Source organism: Protomyctophum bolini (assembly GCF_963924005.1).
Source record: "Protomyctophum bolini genome assembly, chromosome: 19".
NCBI classification, from domain to species: Eukaryota; Metazoa; Chordata; class Actinopteri; order Myctophiformes; family Myctophidae; genus Protomyctophum; species Protomyctophum bolini.
The window spans coordinates 12653851-12676725 of NC_137880.1; the positions used below are offsets into that span (position 1 = coordinate 12653851).

Here is a 22875-nt window from a genome sequence, read left to right on the forward strand (position 1 = left end):
GAGGGCTAAACCAGTTAGCTGGTTTTGTCAGAAGCGCTTTTTAATACTTTTCATTGGTTCAATATTTTCTTAGCCAACACACAGATGTAAAGGGTGTTCAATAGCACTGATTTATGAAAAAAAAACTTGAAAAATGGAGTTAGCTGGTTTCTGCTGGCCAGCGACGATATGCATATTGTTAGGCCTATACACAGACTTAGACTCTGGAACTCTGAGAGTGTACAGAGTTACAGACTCCATTTGAACCCATTTATGGTGATATAGAGTCAATATGTAGGCTAATTATCTTCATTGAGTGAAATGACTTCTGGACTTTGCTGTGCACCAGCCACAGTAAATAAATGACACCCAGAAGGACTACTTGCCCACATAATCAACTGACTGTCATTTGGTTGAAAACCAAAAATTACCTTTTCTAGGAGTTACAATTGCTTTCTAAGCAACACCCACAGGCGTTACCAGAAGTGAATAGGATTTTATCGTGTATATTTCTATGACACATGGTTTATGAATGTCATTTAGACCATTACAAGTAGAGCTGTGATCTATTTCTACTTGGTCTTTAAGGACATTCTTGCTTGGAGGTTCTTACACCTCAGTCTTCTATAGTTCAACCAAAGATTCCCTATTGATTCACAGATGAATTAGGGGAGGTTAGGATTTTTTCTACATTTCTTTTTCAAAAAAATTCTCAGTGGAAGAATTCAAATTCTTGTATCATTCTTGTATTTTTTTTACTATCTACCCATGAATCACATTCAATGAAAAGAGAGCTCAAACTCTTTATTGTGTTGTACTCAGCTGCCAAGATTCAATGACATTCCTTATATTTTGAATTTGTCTTCATTGTTCATTGTTGTAAATATGATTCTTGTTATTGTTTCAGCCTCAGTGTAGCTCTGTTTGTTCATTAACTTTTTGACAAAGGTAGTTCAGTCAGTACATTACTGGAACTGCTTGATTGTGGGGGGGGGGGGGGGACATCCTTTTGTTGTTTTATTCAGCTATTGAATCATTCTATTTATATATTTGTATTTTATTTGATCTGTCTCGCCATGCTGACTGGAGCACTGAACCCGCAAGTGGTGCTAAACAAACTGAAAAATAATTTTGTTGCCACTTTGACGTTTTAAGTGATTTTATGAATCGCTGAAAGATATTCCTGTTTAACTATTTGCTATTTGGTTGGTAATTTATTTTCTTAAATATTTGCGTACGTCTTTTTATTGACTTGTATAGTACAAATAAATAAATGATGTAATATTTCATAAAACGTTTTCTCATACTGTACGTGAGATCTATTTTTACCTTACGTGTAGCTCTCGTCTGAAGACGGTCTGTTTGTGTGCATGTGTCTGTTTCTTCTCTGAAGACGGTCTGTTTGTGTGCATGTGTCTGTTTTCATAGTGGAAGTCAATGGGGCTCGGATCAGGCTGAAACATGCCATTAAGCAGACAAATGGATGTATGAGCCATATGGTGGAGCCTATAGCCGCACAGGAGCATCTCAGACTCTTCAACAAAGATGGCAAAAACAAACATTCTTTGTTCTGTACTTATATTGTATAGTACAAAACACTGAAGTCCTTAAACCAGAAACCTGACGCTAACCCTAAACCCTATGGTAAGTGCATAATTTCATAATACTACTTTTTTTACATGCATAAAGTAGGTAGGTAGCAAATAGCTAAATCTAATAATTCAACATTTCAAACGTTCCTTCACAGAGAAGCTGAGATTTGACAGTTTGTAGCGGTCGACAGTACTTGCCTAAATAATTTGGCGATCCCGCGAGGGGTCACGACCCCCAGGTCTAGAACCCCTGCCCTGGCATATACCGCTGCACTGAGAACAATGTCTGTGTATCTTATGCCCATATATGGAGATCCCTGGTATCAATATGACATCACAATACTGCAGTTATCCTATCATCATGAAGGATAGACTCTATATCCTTCAAGTACTATGATATGATAACTGCACTAAGAACTCTGTCAACAGGTACAACGCTCGTTCAGTTCTTTTTCGAGGGGCGCGCTAGCCCCTCCTATGCCCAGCTTTGTGTTTGTGTTTACCCCATAGTGATGATTTGATTGGCTGAGCACGGAATGTGAGGATAAAAAATGAGATATACTGTATGATGATGTGTGATGATAAGAGCGCCCCTCACTTCACAAGGGTGTGATATATATTTGTACAACTGTTTGTTGTTTTTGAACCAAGAAGTGTCGGGGAGTAACTGCAAACGTCCGTCAGGCTCAGAAATCAAACCCTGGGACTGTGGACGGCTATATTGCACTAGTTCTTGAGGTGTGCTAGCCCCTCCTATGCACAGCTTTGTGTGTGTATATGTCCATTTGAGCACGGAATGTGCTCAGCTGATTGGCTGAGCACAGAATGTGATGTATGATGATATGATGATGATGATGAAGAAGAGCACCGTCACGTCACACGAGTGTGGTATTATTTTTATTTCAAATAAGTCAGTGGCAGTCGGATGAAAACCTTGCCCAAATGTGGGGGAAGTTGTCATATATATACGTCAAAGGTGACTAATGTCACAGGCCATTATTGAACCATCGTGGTATTATTTTGCAATAAAGGAAAGGAAACGGAACTGCAACTAACGGCACTGGCCAGGAATTCGCACGGATTCATCGAGCCGACCTTAAACTTGGTGTGGAGACGTTGGTGTTTGTTCAGGTTGCCCAGCTGGTTGAAGCTCATGTCGCAGTGCGTGCAGTGGTAGGGCTTCTCTCCCGTGTGGATGCGCTGGTGCCTCTTCAGAGCGCCCGACTCGTTGAAGCTCCGGTCGCAGCGTGTGCAGCGGTAGGGCCTCTCTCCCGTGTGGAGCCGCTGGTGCGTCTTCAAAGTGCCCAGCTGACTGAAGCTCCTGTCGCACTGCTTGCACTGGAAGGGCTTCTCCCCCGTGTGGATGCGCTGGTGCCGCTTCAGCGTGCTCAGCTCGTTGAAGTTCTTGTCGCACCGCTCGCAGCGGAAGGGTTTCTCCCCCGTGTGAAGGCGCTCGTGCGTCTTCAGGTGACCCATCTGGCTGAAGCTTTTGCCACACTGTCTGTGCTTGCACTTGAAGGGCTTCTCTCCGGTGTGCAGCAGCTTGTGTGTCTTCAGGTGGCCTCCCTGGTTGAAGCTCTTGTCACACTGTCGACACCGGAAAGGTTTTTCTCCGGTGTGGACGAGCTGGTGCGTCTTCAGGTGACCCAGCTGCCGGAATGTTTTGTCGCATTGTTTACAGATATGTTTCCTCTTCCCTGTTGTCTTGACTGACTGCTGATGTTTGTCTTGTTGTTTCTGGCTGGTTACAGAGCTGCTGACTGGCTGACGGGCTGCTGAGGTGATGTGTCCGTTCCTCTGCGTTTGGCAGTAGAGGTAGTTGCGACTCCTCTTCTCCATTGTGTTTATATATATATATAAGAGAAGACCTAGCTAGAAGTCCACACTGCTGCAAATAGAGAAGGTAGAGGTTCTGTTGGGGATTGTCTTTCTCTGTTGTTGGTCAAGCCCTGTGTGGAATTCAGAGGCCTTCTGGGTTATACAGCGATAACTTAGATGTCAAAACGTCAACTTTTGTATAAAGCTGAGCAGAGCTCTGGTCTGATGTCACACACAACACAAACCGTTGCCACACATGCTTAACAACGCCAATTAACAACCTATAAAAGCTAAATAGAAATGTAATTTGTATTCATAAGCTCCAGTGTTCAACATCAAAGAACACGATTGAATCGTGCATCGCGATTAGTTGCGTGATAACGCTAGATGTACAGTTCATGTACTGCAGTAACTGAAGCTGATATCAGAGCGACTGAACGCTGCAGATACACAAGGTTTCAGGACTGTTGGTGGTCAGCGCGGTCCATTCAGTGCATAATGTATAGGACTTGTGTGTGTGTGTGTGTGTGTGTGTGTGTGTGTGTGTGTGTGTGTGTGTGTGTGTGTGTGTGTGTGTGTGTGTGTGTGTGTGTGTGTCACTGCGCTCGCACACGTGTGTGTGCGTGGCCGCGCGTCCTAGCCTTCCTAGAACTGAAGTATAGGCTACGTATGAGTCATATCTACACTCAGGTCTGTTATTATAATGGTGTGTGGGGGTGTGAGGCTTTGTCCCGCTGTGACAGAAAGAACATCATGAACTCCTTGTGGTTTGGCACTCAGTGGGTCGACAGGTCTTCCACCGCTAGACAAACACAGACAGATATATTACTGCATTTGTCCCCAATCAGTCACAGACTGGACACAGACATCACAACACATAAACAACTACAAAATACATAGACAGATCACACGATACATTGATTGACAACACTGCACATTTACACAACACCTCTGAGAGAGAATAATAAAATAGAATAGTCTACCAGTCATAGTTCGAGAGAGGCATCACATGATATAGGACATTATGCGCAGAACTGAGGTATAGGGCCAATTTGTTGGGAAGTCCTACACTCAGTACTGTGTAGGTGTAGGCTACCGTCATCCGATCAATACCGCAAAAGGCACTATAGAGGGTATGCGCGTGACATCATCATCAGACCCGGAAGTTATGCGGGCCGGGAAGGTGTTAAAGGAAAACTACTTTCTGGCCTTGACTGCCCATACATCCAAACGGAAAGGTCCTATCTGACATAAGATAAGATCTTTAATGTCACTGTATGAAACATACAATGAAATTCCGTTTAGTTTAACCATAGGACAAAGAAACACTGATGGGGCAACTTCATGGCATGAATGAACTGTTAGTCCGTCATAGTCCAGTCTAGTCAAGTCATCTCAATCCATTAATGAAAGCACTCTGATGCACCATTAAAAATAATGAAATACACAAATAAAATGATAAATAGAGAACAGAGTTCAAAGTTCATGTGCAAATTCATCATCAATAGGGTAGATTATATTATATACTGCACTTGCCCATGGCCTATATTGCACTTGCCAGAGAGAACAGCGTCATATGATTCTGTTGCATTAAACGACGTTAAACTCACTTTGCCACTTGATTTGCCACTGACTTTATGCATGCGCATACCCTCTATTGACCGTATAGCAGGTTCTCCCTAGTAGTAGCTTTCCAGTTCTACGCTGTATATACATTGATGTCATACTCTCAAGTTGTGCAGCTATCTTGCTGGTACGTGTGTACTGTACTTGCAAATAAAAAGCAGATCTACAAGCTCACAATACATCACACCATGACATATTGTATACACAACATGCTTGGGAATCATTTCAGGCATTTTAGAGGACACTGTCTATAGACTTCTCAGGTGAGAGTGAAATGTAAGCCATGTCGAGTTAGGAGTGGTTGGCACGTTTGAAGGCTAAGCTTTCCAAACGATTGTTGGGTTGTCGCATGTAAAGATCTTTTAACCATTTCCCCCATTTTTTGTCATGTGTAGGGAACACATGCAAACACATTAGATGATTAGACAGTGGTTCCAATTATGAAGTAACATCAAGCCGGCTTGGAAGTGTTTGTTCATGGACATTACAATATAGTCTGGCATGTTGTTCATCATCCTTTGTACTGCCCAATGCATTTTAATGTCTTAAGGCGAGACATGGCAGGTGAAATCATGATTTTTCAATTTTGAGATTTTGTGCTGTATTTTGCTTCCTAAACATGTTTTCTTTCAAACTAAAGCAAAATAAACATTCAAAATACAGATTTAGATGTTTATTTTAGTAGTTTATTTTAGCCAATGACAGCTCGTTTTGCTGGGTGAAAATCCACCCTCTCTATTTTCATTATTGGTTGTTGGTACAAAGGAAGTGACCATAATATGGTCACTTCCTTTGTATCAGCTGTCTGTGGATCAAACCACAGACAGCTCGAGGTCACGTGGCTTCAAATAAAACGTTTTTGGAATTTTACAATACAAATCTTTAATCAGATTGTCGATTGTGAAATACATTGACCAGTGACTAGAGCTCTGAAAGTGCTTTGAAACCCTCTTGTTGCCACAGTAACACCTGTGTGAAGGACCATGAAGGAACACACACACACACACACACACACACACACACACACACACACACACGTCAGTCTCTCCTCCCTCTAGCCTCCTCCTCTCTCTCTCTCTCTCTCTCTCTCTCTCTTCACAACAGGTACTGCTTTACTCTCCTTTCTCTTTTCATCCCACTTATGTCTCCCTTCAGCAGCAACACAAAGAAGACAAGGACCTTTTATTGAGACACACGCGCGCGTGCACACAAACACATGCACGCACGCACGCACGCACGCGCGCGCAGCAGTAGACCCGGATCCAACGCGTCAGTCAGCTGTTCTAAGGTCAGCATCAATCAACAGGTGAGTGACATTTTACTGATATCCTTCCTGTTATCCTTCTCACTTCAAACAGGGTGAACCAGTGGTTCAACTGTAAAAGGACAAAATACATATCGTCTATGTCGGGCGAAAAATCTCATATGTCCAAAACTTTTTAGGATTCAAATCCAAAAGTAGCAAAAGTAGCACATAAGCTCAAAACGGGTCGTTCACACCACGTTTCAAGCTTGTGGATCTGCTACTCTTGATGCTTTTGTAATGATGCTGTAGTACGATCAAGTACTTTTACTTGATTTGGCTTATTTTGGTTTAAGCTTGTGGTTGTCTTTCTTCAAAGTGTCATTTTTTGTGATATTGATGGCTCGTCTTACTGAGTGACCTGCATGTGATCTGTTTAAAGATGCTTCAGCTAGGCTGTTTGATACTTTCTTCTAAAGTACAGGGATAAAAGTAAGAAGGATGGATTATGGATTATTACCAGACGTATTTGACAGCCTCGCTCACTTTATGGAAGTTAGCATTCTGTCGCTGCACCAGTATCCTATTACTGTATGTGTTTGTGTGTGTGTGTGTGTGTGTGTGTGTGTGTGTGTGTGTGTGTGTGTGTGTGTGTGTGTGTGTGTGTGTGTGTGTGTGTGTGTGTGTGTGCCGTTTTTGTTTGACATTGTAATTCATATGCACACAGTGGATCCACTGACTGTGACCCAGAAGGGTACATTTTTACACTCCCATATAGTTAAATAAACACTCGGGATTTTACAATGTAATTACAATGCAATTAATTGATTACATTTGTGGTGCTCGGAACGTTTCTCATGGGCTGCTGTTGGGTGATCAATAAGTGGCAGGTGGCATTATAGTTTCACTAATGACGGTATGTAACGACAGAGCAGGACACATAGTCCTTATGCTGGGTGAGGTACAGTTGCCACTAACAGGGACAAGAGTCACAAGACATAGGCTACTGTATGTGATATAATTTTGTTCGTCTGACATCCAGGAGTGATACAATGTGTCATAGCAGTTTCAGAAGGGCAGCTGTATACCATTTTAGGGGTATACTCTAAATATGTGTAAAGCCACATAATTCATTGTTGTCTAAACTAAAATGATTCACTTTTATGCACATTTCTGATGTTTGTATACCATGGATGGGCATGACCAACATCATAATATAACAGACATGAAAAAATAAAAAGCGGTCCAGGGCACTCTGCTCCAGTCTAAACACAAGCCTTCGGACCCTGACGTTTGTCTGTATTTTAATGATCTTTGCCATGCCGGCATTTTTTTCACTTGACTGGAACAGAGTGCATTGGACCTCTTTTAATTTTTTCGTGATTGAACCGAGCCAACGAGCACCTGTTTTCAGTTCACAACTGCAAGGACCACAGCAGCGCTTCTTTTCTCTATTCAACATAACAACAGACATGCTGAATTATACTTCTGGTAGCCATGCCGGGCAAATCCTCTCTGAAACAGCGTACAGCTTAAACTTCTGAATGTCATATAAAATCATGAGTGATACCTCTTTTTGTGGGTTTATGAGGATTTAGAAACCATTTAGACATTACATTGAACAGTCAGGAACTGACTGTTGTGTGCTGTTGTACCCCAGCACACAACTCAACTCAGGAAAACATGCAATAAACAACATGTAAATGAGGATCACACAAATAGACTTAACTTAGAGATAACATACGGCACACAAACAAGTGCAAACACGCACACATGCACGCACACACACTGTATTATATTACTTCTGGAGATACTGATGTAATGCTTCTCTGTTTAACCTTCCAAAAACACATCCCATGTCCTATCTATCAGAAGTGAGGTACACAAAACCGCAAACGGTTTGTGGACATACACAAGCTTGGTTTGGGAGAAAACCACTATGAGTCTGGTTGCGCTACATGCATTCACAGGATGTGACACTGTCAGTGCCTTAGCTGGTGATGGAAAGCTGAATGTGCTGAGGTTATTGAAGAAAAACCCTGATTTTCAGGAGACATTTAAATAAACTAGGCCAGACTTGGGATGTTTCAACAGAGCTATTTGACAAACTGCAGCAGTTCACTTGTAACTGGTACCTGTCTGGAGAGGGGAGGCACAAAATTATCCAAATATCCTGAGCTGCCTGGGTGTGGCACTGCACACCTGTTCCCATTCTACAATCAACACCAGAGTCTTCAAAAACCCTGCCTTTGCTCTCTACTCAGTTGCTGTTTGTACTCTGTAGAGCATTTCTTGTGTTTTAGCTGCAGTGTTAGCTGTGTTGCTAATTTGTTTCCTTCATCCTTCAGACCTGGCTATCTGCAGTGCCACTCCTTGCCTTCGTCACCCCTTTGTTCTGGACTGTTTGTTTGGCTGCCGATCTACAAGCTCATCTTTGACTACTCTCTTGGAGCATAGTTTTATATTGTATATATCCTGATAGATACATATAAACCTAATTGTGCTTTAACAGAGTATTTATGGATTCATATGGATTTATAAATATAGGTTTTTCCCTAATGGGACTGATTGAGGGTAGCTACTGGGACGTAAGTCGGGACTTGATCACCCTGGCTGGGTCGCCTGGGTGAGGGGTATGATGTTCGAGAGACCCGAAACCCCAATGACCTTGGGATACATCACTGAGGATACGTCCCAGGTGCATCCATGCGATTTGTTTTGGGTGTGGTTTATACTGTGAGTAATAGGCCTGTCTTGACTTAATCAACCATTTTGCACATTGATAGGCTTTTGTTATGACCAGGATGTCGTTGAGAGAGACTGTTCCTGTCTCTCCTGCTGAGTAGCAACACCAGCCCAGCCTTGTGTTTTGTATTCTTGTTATGGTCATGTTTGCCTCTATTAAATTGAACTGAATGCCTCGTATCATCTTGTCCTCACCTTATATTTTAGTATAATTTCTGCCATAACAATACAGTTGTACTAGTTATATTGTATTAACATACTGTACCATACATATGTACTAGTTACTGTATATTGTAATAACATACTCGACAACACAGATTAGTTAAAATATTATTTTATTCTTAAAAAGAAGGTCCCAGACTGTACCCCTGTACACATTTCACCACACAAAATCCTTTACATTTTCTGTCCTTAATTGAAGACCATCATTCAAATGATGTATCTACCCTAAAACAGATCCTGTATGTATCTCCTCTCTCCACCATATTTCTCAATAAATAAAACTGCTAAAGTAGCCATATGTAAACCTATTATGCTACTTAATTGATTGGGGCCCCTCATTCACCAACTCTCTTCGGAGAAATGGTACTTAAGGTACACTGGCTGTTTTCATATAGATCAGCTATTTCTGCGGAATGCTTGCCTATATTGTGACATTCCCAGAATAGTGACGTTCATGTGGTTATTAGGTTAACTCAAATCAAACCCTGATATTCTTTCTTTATCGCAGATCAGTGAGCTGCTATTAATTAGGCAGAGAGGCGTCGGTTGTCACTGATGACCTCCGAGTGCGCAGCAGCAGTATTGACGGTGCGCGTGTGCGTGCGTGCGTGTGCATCCGTGCGTGCATGTATGCATACGTGTGTGTGTGTGTTCCTGGTGGAATGTGCTGTGCTGCGTTTTACCCCCGCATTCAGTTCTGCTCTATGAAGCCTGACAGTAACACCACGAGTTGTAAACCCGATGGAAAGGACTTCAGTGCGTATAGTACTGTATCTGCTGTCCTGTCGACAACAGTCACCTATTACAGTCGTACAGCACAGGGCCGTTGACGTCATTAGGTGAAGAACGGACATCAAGTTTTGGTCATGTTAGATCTAAACCTATACCTATAGCCGTTGACCTCTGATCTTTAACGCGGACAAAGAGGAGAGGAGTATGTGTTGGTGGACATTCAAGGATGAGGGCCTCTCCCCATGCCGGCCTCCCACCGGCCCCCCACCCTGCATTATGCTCATCCTCTGTCTCTCACACTGCTCTGAGCAGGTGCACAGTGAAATCCTGAGTGTTCATGCCACTCCGGGAGTGTGCAAATGTAACCAAATGGGTACATTTGTACGCTCACAGGGTTACACATGTATAAATTGACACTGAGGATTTTATTGTGTGTAGGCCACTCATAGGTGTGTGTGTGTGTGTGTGTGTGTGTGTGTGTGTGTGTGTCTTTCTGTAGCTCAGAGCCAGAGACATAGCCACTCTATAGAGACAACAACAACTGATGGCAGCTGGTAAGTGTTAAAATGTACTTCTTATCTTGTATATGTACTGGTCTTACTGTACTGTATACTTCTGTGATCCTGCCACAGTCTCCGCTTATAATGTCTAACAGAAATTTGGGAGTGCTGCTATATTCCATGATGCTTTATGTCTATTTACATCATGAGAAATCATGTTTTTTTTATGTGGCTCATTGTACAAAGCAAATTGCCATAGGTGTAATGTTGTTGAATCATTCATTCATTCATTCATTCATTCCCATCTGACGCCCCTATTTTGGGTCATTACAGGCAAAATATTAATAAATAAATAAAATAGCACGCTCACAAGCCTGTGAGCATGTAAAACGGTTATTCCTGAACATTTTAATCATTTAACAGACCCATTACAGTGCTATCGTCAACTATGTTCCCAGGTTATCCATCATCCTTTCAACGACCATCATTTATTTTTTATGGGGGACTATCCCCTCCTATGTCCAGCTTTTAGTATGTGTGTAAACACAAACTCTGTCCCGACACAAACATTAAATGCCATTGATAATGAATGGCCAGTTTTGAGTGTTTGTGTAAACACAAACATTAATAGACTAGTGATTGGCCAGAATGAGATGATGTATTATGATGACGTATGATGATAAGAGCGCCCCTCATTTCACACGGGTGTTATTTTTAATATTGTATATAAAATGTTGTGTTATTCATCAATTATAATAGAATGTCTCCCCTTATTTATCAAATGATCTCAGAATGAGCTTAATTGGTATAGTGATGATGTAAATCAGTGTGTCGGCCTGGGAAATACGGCATCGATCATTTTGTCTCGGCTTCATATCTGTAATGTGAAAAGACAGACCATCAGGGCAGAATACGACGAGATGTGGACTGTGACATGACATGGGCTAGTGGGGGTAGTGGGTAGTGGGGGTAGTGGGTAGTGGGGGAAGTGGCTAGTGGGGGTAGTGGGTAGTGGGTAGGGGGGTGACGGTGGGGGTGATAAATAGCCCATTTATATTCCTGTCCGTCTGGTGATTTAGTGTGAAAGTGCCTGCAGGCAAAAGCCACTCATGTGGAGAAGCACAGAGCTCCATAAACAGCTGGACGCTGCGATGTTTTTGGCTCAACGTTTTGCATTATTATTCGTGATGTGAGAAATGATACAATGTTGAAATGTTTGTGGAAGTAACACTGGTTCTCAAACGCTTTCGTGCCAAGGACCCCCAAATTGATATGCACTCGAAGGTTTTGTGCCAGGGACTCACAGAAGAGGAGATGTATCTATAACAATATCAAAGATTCAAAGATTTTGAAAAATTGCAGACACGCAAAATACAGCAGCTTGTGAGCTTGTACATCTGCTATTTTTTGAATAGCCAAAGTGGTTAAAATGATTTTGATGCTACTTTTGCTGGGGACCCCATGGGGTTCCCTAGGCACCACGGAACTGATTTGATTGGCTGAGCACGGAATGTGATGTATATGATGATGTATTATGATGTGTGATGAATAGACTTTTTATTTTAAATGTGTTCATTATAGAACAGAAAGAGGGGTCTTGTCTTCCCGTCTCTTCAGCTCGTTAGTAAACAGAAATATACGTTTTTAAGTCAGGACACCAATTGTATCCAATCAGGAGATAGAAAGCTTACAGGGTACAGGCTAAATGGTGAGGCGAAAAAAGAGAAAACTAAATTGGGTTTTTGTCCAGTTCCTGATTGGATTAAATTTGTATCCCGATCTTGTGTTTTTCCTACAGAGACGGAGAGTTACTCAACAAACACTATAGCAATATATCTCACTTACACATACCCCTTTAAAGGTCATTTTTTACATTCTCACATTTAAACCACCTCTCAAGATGATTCTTTGCAGCAGCCGTTGTAAAAACCGCACATGTGTCCTGCATTTATTGGCCTACAGAGTACACCCAAATAATGAATATATGGAAAACGAAAAGACAATTCTCTAACCCAACTAGTTACCGGGCTGCTTCCTGTAAAGTCAGGTTTGTTTAACACTTAAGCCCTAAAGTATACAGTCAAATGACATAATGACAATTGGCAAACACAGCTGATCTACAAGCTCAGAACTGCTATTTTGAGCCTAAACAGGACAAAAGGTCTTCAAACTCTTAGTAGGAAGATACTCAAATATCTTTATTAGTTCAAGCAATTTTGGATGGCAAATTCAGAAAAGGTGTAATGAATTCCAGTCTAATGGTGCTTTAAAATACATCATTTTACTTCTAAACTTGGCCTATACTTTTAATACCTTTTTAATGACACGTTATTCACTTTGTGAACCATTGCTATACAACGACTCGACTTGATGGGAGCGGAGCATGTGTCATTATAGATTTTAGCTGTACCAGACTACCAGTGTCGGAAAACTCTTTTTAGAACAGCGTTTCTCAAAAATAGCAGATATACAAGCTTGCGTACATCTGTTATTTTTTAACCGTTTTCAAAGTGTTTGAAACTGTTTGAAATGTTTCCAATGTTGCTTTTTTAACACAAATCTTCTCTTCTGGGGGTCGCTCACTGGTACAAAACATTTTCAGACATTTTCAACATTTCCAAGTATATATAAATTCGGGGGTCCTTGACATGAAGACGTTTAGCATGAGAACTACTGATTTATAGGAGGCTAAATGAACACTCATCTACAGTGTACAGCTCTCATCTCTTAACCTTGTTTTCTTCCTCTTCCCACGGCGCTCATGACAGCCCAGAGCCCAGGGGAAATGTTCTAAAGAATAAACACAAACACACTTTATACAACAGTGTTTTATATACATAGTAGGTGCAGAGAGAGAGAGACCATAACAGACAGAAAATTACTGGTCTGATGTGGACAAATCAAACACCGTTACTGATGAACAAACACAATTGGCGTTACAAATCCAACCAAAAACAACAGTTGCCGTGAAGTTGCAGTGTCCCATACTGCAGAAAAAGGCATGTCATTATATTTCACATTTATATTTAAGGATATAGGATATATTTTACATCAATGTAAATCAATTTGATAAAACCTCTACTTGGAAATAAATGTTGTACCCCAACATTATTCAAGCATATAGAGTATATATAACATTATAAGAGATATTATCTGTATGTTTATTTTATTTTTATATATATATTTTGGCATTTAAAAATATATTTTGAGATATCTCACATAGAATTATTTTTAGTGTGGGCTGGTCCATTTTCTTTTTTAGAAGAAAGTGTCCTATAATGGTCAGGCATTCCACAGATTCAACAACAGCCCTCTGGCTTTCCCCAAGTGTCCATGAGCAAAGCACTTAACCCTTGCCTGCCTGCTCGCTCACTGTCAACGACATGCCTGAGGCCATTACATAGGTTTGGAAACGGGGAGCATGTTGTGTGCATGCATGCAGATTCTGGCATACCTTCGTCATTCATAGTCAAGTGCACACCAAGCTTACAGTACCAGCCCCAGGTTATAGATGGCACTATCAATGCACCGGTTGCATGGAACAGGTATACAGTATGCATGATGCATGCACTCCAAAATTTCCTGCAGCAAGTACCTCCTAGGTGTCCACTATGACATTGGTTCTCAAAGTGGGGTCCCCTAGGGGTCCTGGGGGGGGGGGGGGGTCCCTGGCACAACGCATTTTCATATGGGGCGTCTGCGGCCAAATGTCTGAGAAACATTGCACTATATGGGGCCACACTAGGCCCTGTGGAGATCTGTCAGAGTACTTTACGTTGGGCACTGGGCTGTATATAAATTATACCAGTAAGACGCGCAAACGCGGGAAGCGAACGCAGCTGAGACCCTGCAGATCATGTCTGTCTGTGTGTCTGTCCCGCTGTTACTGTATATGTGGACCTGGCCCCTTTTGTGCCCATATATGGAGCTGAGTGGACCTGGCCCCTTTTGTGCCCATATATGGAGCTGAGTGATTGCTGATGCAACACACTCCATATTTGGATAGCGGGACAGACACACACACACAGACAGACAGACGGACATGATCTGCTAGGTCTCATAGTAAGTGCTCATTGCGTTCGCAATAAAGAATACAAAAGCAAAAATCAGTGAGCTTGTAGATCGGCTATTTTTTACACTTGACACCGTCGTTCGACAAAGTATAAAATAGGGGTTAAATGGTTAAACAAGGCGTAAAATAATTCGAGAGAGTCGCGAAACGATCTCAGTCTGACACTCGTCTCCATTGAAAGCAGAACATTTACTTACGGAGGTTGGTGCCGACAAGCCCTGAGGCAGATCAGGGATCAACTCTCCTGGGTCCACTTCTAATAGTCTGCCCCACCCCCCCCTCACACACACACACACACACACACACACACACACACACACACACACACACACACTGCTCCCCTGGTACAAGGAAATACACCCCCAAAGCACTGTTCTGGTATCTGGGACACAATCCATTACATTACACTGTAAGTCACATACAGAGGACACGCGCACACACACACACACACACACACACACACACACACACACACACACACACACACACGTGTATGGTATTTAAATAAATAAATAAAACGTTTATAACATTTCCTCATTGAATTCTCGACCTGAATCTCCACCAATTCTCAACCATGCAGGAAATGTAGGACAGCTAATCACAGTTAAAAAGAGAAAGGAAAAATGACAGAAATTCAACAGTTTGGTGGATAAGAACGTTCGCTTGTCATGTTGCAGTTTGGAAATCAGTCTGGAGATGGTAACAAACAAAAGTAATTATTACTTTTAATGCATAAGATATAGTCAGTGTTTTACCCTCATAACACTGCCCTTCATCCAGATGTGTTTGTTTATGCTTGTGCTGCTGTTGTGGAGCAGCCAGGAAAGTTGTGATGTGATGGCAGTGGCGTCTCTACAGGGTGCATTGGGGGGCATAGCCCCCCCCCAGATTGGACTTTGTGCCCCTACCAGCCAGATTGGCTAGTAGTACCCTACCTATTTTGCTATGTTTTACAAATGTTAAATCTGTAAGTTCTTCATTATTATTATAAATATATATACGTTTAAATTAATTGAATATTTAATAGAAATACAAGGTCATATACAGTATGCAGAAGACATTATAATGCTCAACATATTTTGTTTGTTGTTGGTGTTGTAGCCTTTTTCAACGCATCACTTTGTTAATAGGCGAGTATTTGTTATACAATTCAATTTCATTATTATTTGTTATACATAGGGGGGGTTTGAAAAATGAAGTGCCCCCTTTGGAAAAACGTATGCCCCCCCTACTGATTTGTGGCTGGAGACGGCACTGTGTGATGGGAAGGTTCTTTGGGCTCAGCACATATACCATAATCACAGATCACAGGATCTATATCTCAATACTAGAGGGCTGCCATACTGTGTGTCGGCTCAGTACGTCAGTCTATCACCTCCCCCTTCACATTCAATAGATCCTGTGAACTTTTGTGGCCAGATGTAATTTCCTGATGTCTAGTAGGACTATAGAAAATAATAAAGAAATCGCTGTAATAAAATATAATATATTTAGCCACTTGCCCGAATGCCCCAGCCCCCTGTCAAAAGAAATCATGAATATCGCTAAAACTAAAGAAAGCCGTCAATGAAAATAAAAAATAAATTAATAATTCTCATCTCATCTTTTACTTTATAAAATATTTATTGTCCTTTAAGACAATAGATTTGGGTTGGCTGGAAGTACTGGAATACTTTACTGCAGAGCTTCAGGGTGGAACAGGGAAAATGGTGTTTTTGTTTTTAAATGAATGTATAATTTGTGTGAATTGGAGGGCAGAATTAGAGTGAGACTATTCTATTTTGAGAAGCTATAGCCTACCTCACACCTCTGGCATTCTAAACGATAAGAGTGGTAGCTAAATGGCATAAGTGTGACGTAAAATAATAATACACGTTTAAAGTACATGCATTGAAAGGTTCTGCCGTGAGTCCACAGTGTTATGAACTTACAAATATACATCACATTAAAGTTTCGTTAAAAAAGGGGATGAATTTCCTTTGTTCAAATGAGAAGTCTTCAGCTTAAAGAGGCGAGGGTGGGGTTAGGTTTTAAATGCTGTTAGGGGTACAAACCAACCGTAGTATGTTTAATAGCTAAAAGAACACGGTTAGGTTATGGGGGGAGTTGGCAAAGCGGTTACGCTACCTTCCCGATATACCTAACAATTATACCATCGAACAATACACCATTCACACATGGGAAGAGGGGGATAAAATGGCTGTTTAGGGTTTTCTTGTCAGGTTGCTGGTGGTAATTACTGCTGCCTGGACAGGTCTGTTATGATAAGTCTGTTTCACACAGAAACAGGATTACAATAAGGACATGTTGGGACTGCTTGCTGCTATGGGCACTGCTGCGTTCAATCCCAGCCGAAGAGGAGGAGAAGGGATGGGGTGACTGGGTGGGCGGGTGTGTAGCCTTATCTGTGCAATGCAGCGGGGCTATAGTTCACGCTGCCGCATTGAAGTCGTGATATCTTCCTATGGACTGCGGATTGCGGGAGGGGAAAAAAGCTTTGTCATTCGCTCTCTGTTGTCTTATTTCATTAAAAGTAACAGAGATAACGTGCGTATATATCCAATTTGCCAATATCAGGTCGCCGGAAAGATTGTTTCGCAATCAGACATTATTTCTAATTAGACAGATCCTGCCAAGTGTTTGATGATAACAACGAGTATGTATGCTTACTGTATATCTCTCTCACTTCATGGTTTCATTGTACCACACCATAGTGTCATTACTGGCAAGAATGCCGCTTTGCGGCGAATTTAACCCGAGCCAATGACCTTCACGTTCACAAAATTGCCCGATTCTGAAATCATACGCAACACAACGGTCAGTTTTTCTGTGTTTAGCTGTTATGTGTCATTCCATTCAAGTGGTCGTTGACAGTTGAAATACAAAGATAGGTATAGAGCATCATTTATGGGATGTCGTGAAGACTCTGAAGAGGATCGAATTGTATGTACAGTTGCCAAGGAGACGAGTGGACGGGAGGGTAGTTACGCGGCGTGAATCTGCGTCTACCCCGCATTTTGGTTTTTCACCTTCCTTCCTCTGTCTGTCTCCTCTCTCCGTCCCCAGATTTAACCAAAGCATCGCACCACCACACACCACCCAGGGACCAAAACAGGTGAGAAGATATTGAATGTTTTAGAAAGTTTATTTAAAAAATAATGTTTTTTAAAAACATTTGTTAAAATATATATATAGTATATATATATAAAAAATACCTTTAATTTACTTCCATGTGCATTTAAATCTGACTTTCATTTGTAGAAAATCACTGTACCTTATATTCTCGTCAAAAATGGGAAACAACTTATATGCCAAGAGAATTCTCAATATTTAGCAGTTAAAGTGAGAAAAATGTGACCCACCTCAGATAGAAAGCACTACTCGATAAATCTGATAAATAGAAAAGAGAAATAACCCTTTAGTCCAGTATCATCCTTGTGAGGCAGTTCCACATTGAATGAGTATATTATACTTTATAATTGACTCAATGATCACTCCATCAAATGGGATAATCCACTTTACATCTAGAGAACTGCAGTCAGCCAGCCAGCCAGTCAGTCAGCCAGCCAGCCAGTCAGTCAGCCAGCCAGCCAGCCAGTCAGTCAGTCAGTCAGTCAGTCAGCCAGCCAAACAGTGAGTCAGTCAGTCAGTCAGTCAGTCAGTTTCAACTCTGAGTGCCCCTCTCTCACCAGTCCAGTCCTAGCTGTGTCTCAGCTGTGTGTTCGTCACGCTCACTCGCCTCAGTTCAATTCTCATTTTGCCTTTTTATTGCAGCCCAGTGGAGCCTGTACTGAGGAATTATCTCCTGTCAGGACTGGCCAGATAAGCGAGCTGGTTGGGGGGAGGGGGTGGGGGGGCTGTTTCACCGGAAAAAAACACTGGGTCGCAACACAAGGTGAAGTCGCCTCGCCACCACCGCCTGAAGGAGGAGCGGAGCGGAGAGGAGGGGAGGGGAGGGTAAGAGGCAGTTCACCGCATGGTGCACCGGAACGAATCCGGGACCCCGCCGAACTTGCTAAACGATGATGTCCTCCGCGCTTCAGATCCTCGCCTTCGCCCTGGCGCTGCTGGGCGTCCTTGGCACGACGGTGGCCACGTTGCTCCCCAACTGGAAGGTGAGCGCCGACGTGGGCTCCAACATCATGACGGCCATCTCTCAGATGCACGGCCTGTGGATGGACTGCACCTGGTACACCACGGGAGTGTTCAGCTGCACGCTCAAGTACTCCGTGCTGGCGCTGCCCGCCTACCTGCAGACCGCGCGGACCACCATGGTCCTGTCCTGCATGGTGGGCTCCCTGGGACTTTGCCTGGCCTCCCTGGGGCTCAAGTGCACGCGGTGGGGCGGGAGTCACCGCGCCAAGGGGCACACGGCCGTGGCGGCCGGCGGCTGCTTCATCCTGGCCAGCGTCCTGTGCCTGGTGGCCGCCTCCTGGTACACCGACGAGGTCATCACCAGCTTCCTGGACGTCAACGTGCCGGAGAGCAGCAAGTATGAGCCCGGCTGCGCCATATACGTCACCTTCATCTCGGCGGGCTTCCTGCTGGCCGGGGGCTTCATCCTGTGCCTGTCCTGTCCCGGGAAGAGGGACCTGGGGACGCTGGACCTCACGTCGCCCTCCGGCGATCCGGGGAAACTCCTGGAGCAGCTGCGCAGGGAGAGGCTTCAGCGCGAGCTGCTGGAGCAGGAGCGGGAGCAGCAGAGGAAGAAGGACAGCGAGGCGGCGAAACAGCAGCAGGAGTTAAACGGGGACAAAGCAAGCCAGCAGTCGCAGCCGGCAGCAGCAAGCAGCCACAGAAACGCTCAGGAAGAGTCTACTTCGGAGGACGATAGCCCTCACCAGGAGAGACCAGAGCAGAGGAAGTATTACTCTCCACACAAACTGCCTCCTAAAGACGTGAAGGCCGGGTACACTCTCAAGCACTACGTCTAGCCTTTGGAAAGCTCTGCGGTTGTGGAGCGGCAGGCGTGGAGAGACACTTTACAGCCGAGCCTTTCTGGCTTTCTGCTTTTTGGTTGGGAGAGGGGTGTGTGTGTGTGTTGGGGGGATTGAGGGGGGGGGGGGTATTGCATGGTGAAGAGAAGGGGGCCGAGGGGGAGGAGGAAGGTAATCAGCTTGACGGCCTTATCTCCTACTCTCGTCTGTTTCTCCCTCCAGCATGAGCGAGAATGGGAGGAAATTACAAAGCGTCGGAAAACAACAGTTTGATCACGGATTTTGAATTTTGTTTCGCAGACCAGCGTCAGACTGCGTATAGACTCGGCCGTGGCCGTAAAAAGCAGATGCGCAGGAAAAACAGCACGGTAAGGCAGAGGGAGGAAGAGAGGTGTCGTAAAAATGCACGAAACGCTGCAAACTCCTGTGACAGGATCCTTTTAAAAAAAACTAAAGTGCCACGATGGCTTTCCATGCCAAAGGTTTCTGAACAGAAAAAAGTGCTAAACCTGCAGCTGATAATTTCATCTCAGACCTCGATCTGCATCACAACTTCATGTCAGCAAAAGGAAGACATACAAGCCATCAATTTGCAGCTTTAGGTGCTTTATTGCCTTATAGGAGATTAAAATAATAATAAAAAAACAATATATAATAATACCTTTCTATGGCTTAACGGGCTGATTTAGGTATCAGGTCTATGCATGCTGACTTATTCTAAATGCTGCTTTTCTGCTTAATTCACAAGTTCACCTATAGCTACCAGAGAGAGACTGTGCCTATATATACACACGATAAAAGAACACATTGCTTTGTTTAGAATGCAGCTTTTGGAGAAATGACAGACCAACGGAGTCCAGATCTGAACAAACAATCCACTCCATGTTTCCCTGTAGACCGTGCAGGGGAGCAAGGTGCAAAGCAGCGTATAGTGAGGTAATGATGCTCTTTGGTTTCCCATTATCGTCTCAGCACGGTTGAATGAACACCGGTCATTCAATCTACTCGCGCGCACGCACACACGCACATACGCACGCACACAGCATGTCCACATGTCTGATACCACCCCCTTCAGCTGCGAGAAATTGACTCCCTGTCATTTTTCATGCTGTAGCGCAGTCTGCAGTTTGTCGAGGAGTGTGAATGCTTAATTTTATACTGCACCGCAGACTCGTCGTATGCGATGGTGTCACGTGCCGAAAATATCCACGTTGTTGTGGGCTGGTATATCTGCTATTTTAGGCACCTGAAGTATACATTAAGCTTTCACTTGTATTTCTGGCACACAATATAGAGCAAATTGTGTGTTTTGGGGCCTAAACTGTTAAAGGACCACTTCACCAATTGTTTTCCTATATCTTCAAATGGTCCTCACTCAATCACTCATTATATGAGCACTATGGCACTAGTTCTGTCTATATACTGTAGCTCTGTGTCTCAGTCAGAGGAGGGCTGCATGTGGACAGTTCAGTCGTCTCTGAAGCCATGCAGGCAACTATTCCTCAATCTGCGAATGCTAGTCTAGGGCCTAGACTAGCATTCACAGATAGCATTCGCAGTCACAGACTCTACCAGTAGCCTAGACTCTAGGCTACTGGTAGAGTCTGTGACTAGCCTACGCTTTCAACGGGACGCTGTCATCTGTTAGTCATTTCCATTCACAAAAAAACCATTTTAAATTGTCTTTAAAATACATGTTTGAATTTCCATTTCTACTGCTCTATATTATGCTTTGACTCATTTGATTTACAGTAGGACAAGTTTATGCTACTGCAAACTAAATGAAACGGAAGTGGGTGGACATCCACTTTACAACCTATTAATTTCCTGGACTTTAATGTTAAACAGGTTGCATGAAGCATTTGAAAATAGTTCCGAAACCTGTCTTAACAGTGACATCATCGGTAGCCACAGGTTTGATCATTTCGAATAAGCTTTATAAAGCCTATTTTTTATTACAATGCGGCTTATATTTCTAAAACCGGTTCTATTAGCTTGTAATCCCCATGGATGTCATTGGAAGGTTTCTGAACTGCCCACAGGCCACCAATGAGACTCAGAGTGAGAGGGAAATTGTCAATGTGCCATATCTTATGATCAAATATGAGGACAAATTATATGAAGTTTGAAAATGAGTGAAGTTCTTCTTTAAATGTAGCAGTTTAACAGTTAGTCATGAACCATGTATTTATTAATGCTGTTCAATGATAAGGTAGCCCTATATCGACTAATCTAAAATATACCATTTCAGTATGATAAATGCTTAAAGGGATATTTCACTTTAAAATAAAATAATCTTTGAAAAATATATATAACAAAGAAATGGAAAATACATGGTCCCCTCATGCCATTATGTCCATACTGTATTTGTGAAGGGGCTGTGATTTTTCCATTACTTTTTTAATATATATAGGTGTCACACCCCTGTCGCGAGGGTCGTATGAATAGTTTAACAGTGTTTATTTTCCCCAAGTGCAGATTATGTGACAAAAACAAAGGAGACCATGTCTGAAAGTATAGAAAATAAAAGGTTATTCAAAATAAAGTACTTCATATTATATAATAATGTAAATCAAAACGATCATTTTAAATAAACCATTATTATATAATATAAGTATATATTTTTTTATGTTTATTTTATTTGAAAGTTATCCCTTTAAATCATTTTCACTCAATGTCAGTGCCATTGGCAGATTTGTAATGGAAGATTTGCTGCAGGCGCACATGTGCAGCCATGCAATCTATGCATGCACGCACACGCGCTCGCGCACACTCGCAATCACGCACGCACGCACATAATGGGGCTAATTTACCATGGCCTGCTATAGCTGTCTTTGGCACCTGTCCCTCCCCGTTGTTGATGAATGAATCAGAACCTCTGCTTCGCTCCTCAAAGAAGACCTCCAACCTACAAATTCACATTCAGGGAAGAAGGGTGCCATTAAACCGTGTGATTGTATCTTAAAATCAATTACACGCATTGTGCTGTGTATAGGCCTATAGCCGTCTAAAGCCTAAAATAGGATCCATGCAGAGCTCACTGTCTGGCATGCAGATGTAAAAACGATGTTTAGCTTTTGATGTTTAGCAGAGGTGCCACGAAGCCTATTTATTTATCCATTCTTAAAATGCTCTCTTCGTTTTTTTATCACCGCTGTGAGCTGTCAGATAAAAAAAAAAACCTTGCATCACCAAAATACCTCAAGAATGCCTATATAGAAAACCTGTATTTTGTCTTTTCTTTTAGATGGATGACGTCCACGTGGTTTGCAAATTATCACGGCTTCATCAGGGCCGGGTCATTGTTGTTCTCAAAGCATCTCCAAGAATGTTTTCTAGAATGGAGAACATTGATAAACATGTGAATTTAAAACGTTACGGTTTGATTGTGAGCCAGGCTACGAGGCGA

General features: G+C 42.6%; 1 protein-coding gene and 1 long non-coding RNA gene across 2 annotated transcripts; both read left to right on the top strand.

Moving 5' to 3' along the window:
* The first annotated feature begins 6190 nt into the window (after positions 1-6190).
* Positions 6191-17644, top strand: LOC308333785. The gene is made up of 3 exons (XR_013965823.1): positions 6191-6321; positions 10457-10511; positions 17596-17644. It is a non-coding gene; the product is annotated as an uncharacterized lncRNA (long non-coding RNA).
* Positions 17645-18477: 833 nt separating this feature from the next.
* On the top strand, positions 18478-19516 carry LOC308334021 (claudin-20-like). The gene has a single exon (XM_080790593.1). The coding sequence runs from the start codon at positions 18552-18554 to the stop codon at positions 19461-19463; it is 912 nt and encodes a 303-aa protein (XP_080646719.1). The 5' UTR covers positions 18478-18551; the 3' UTR covers positions 19464-19516.
* Positions 19517-22875: the final 3359 nt, after the last annotated feature.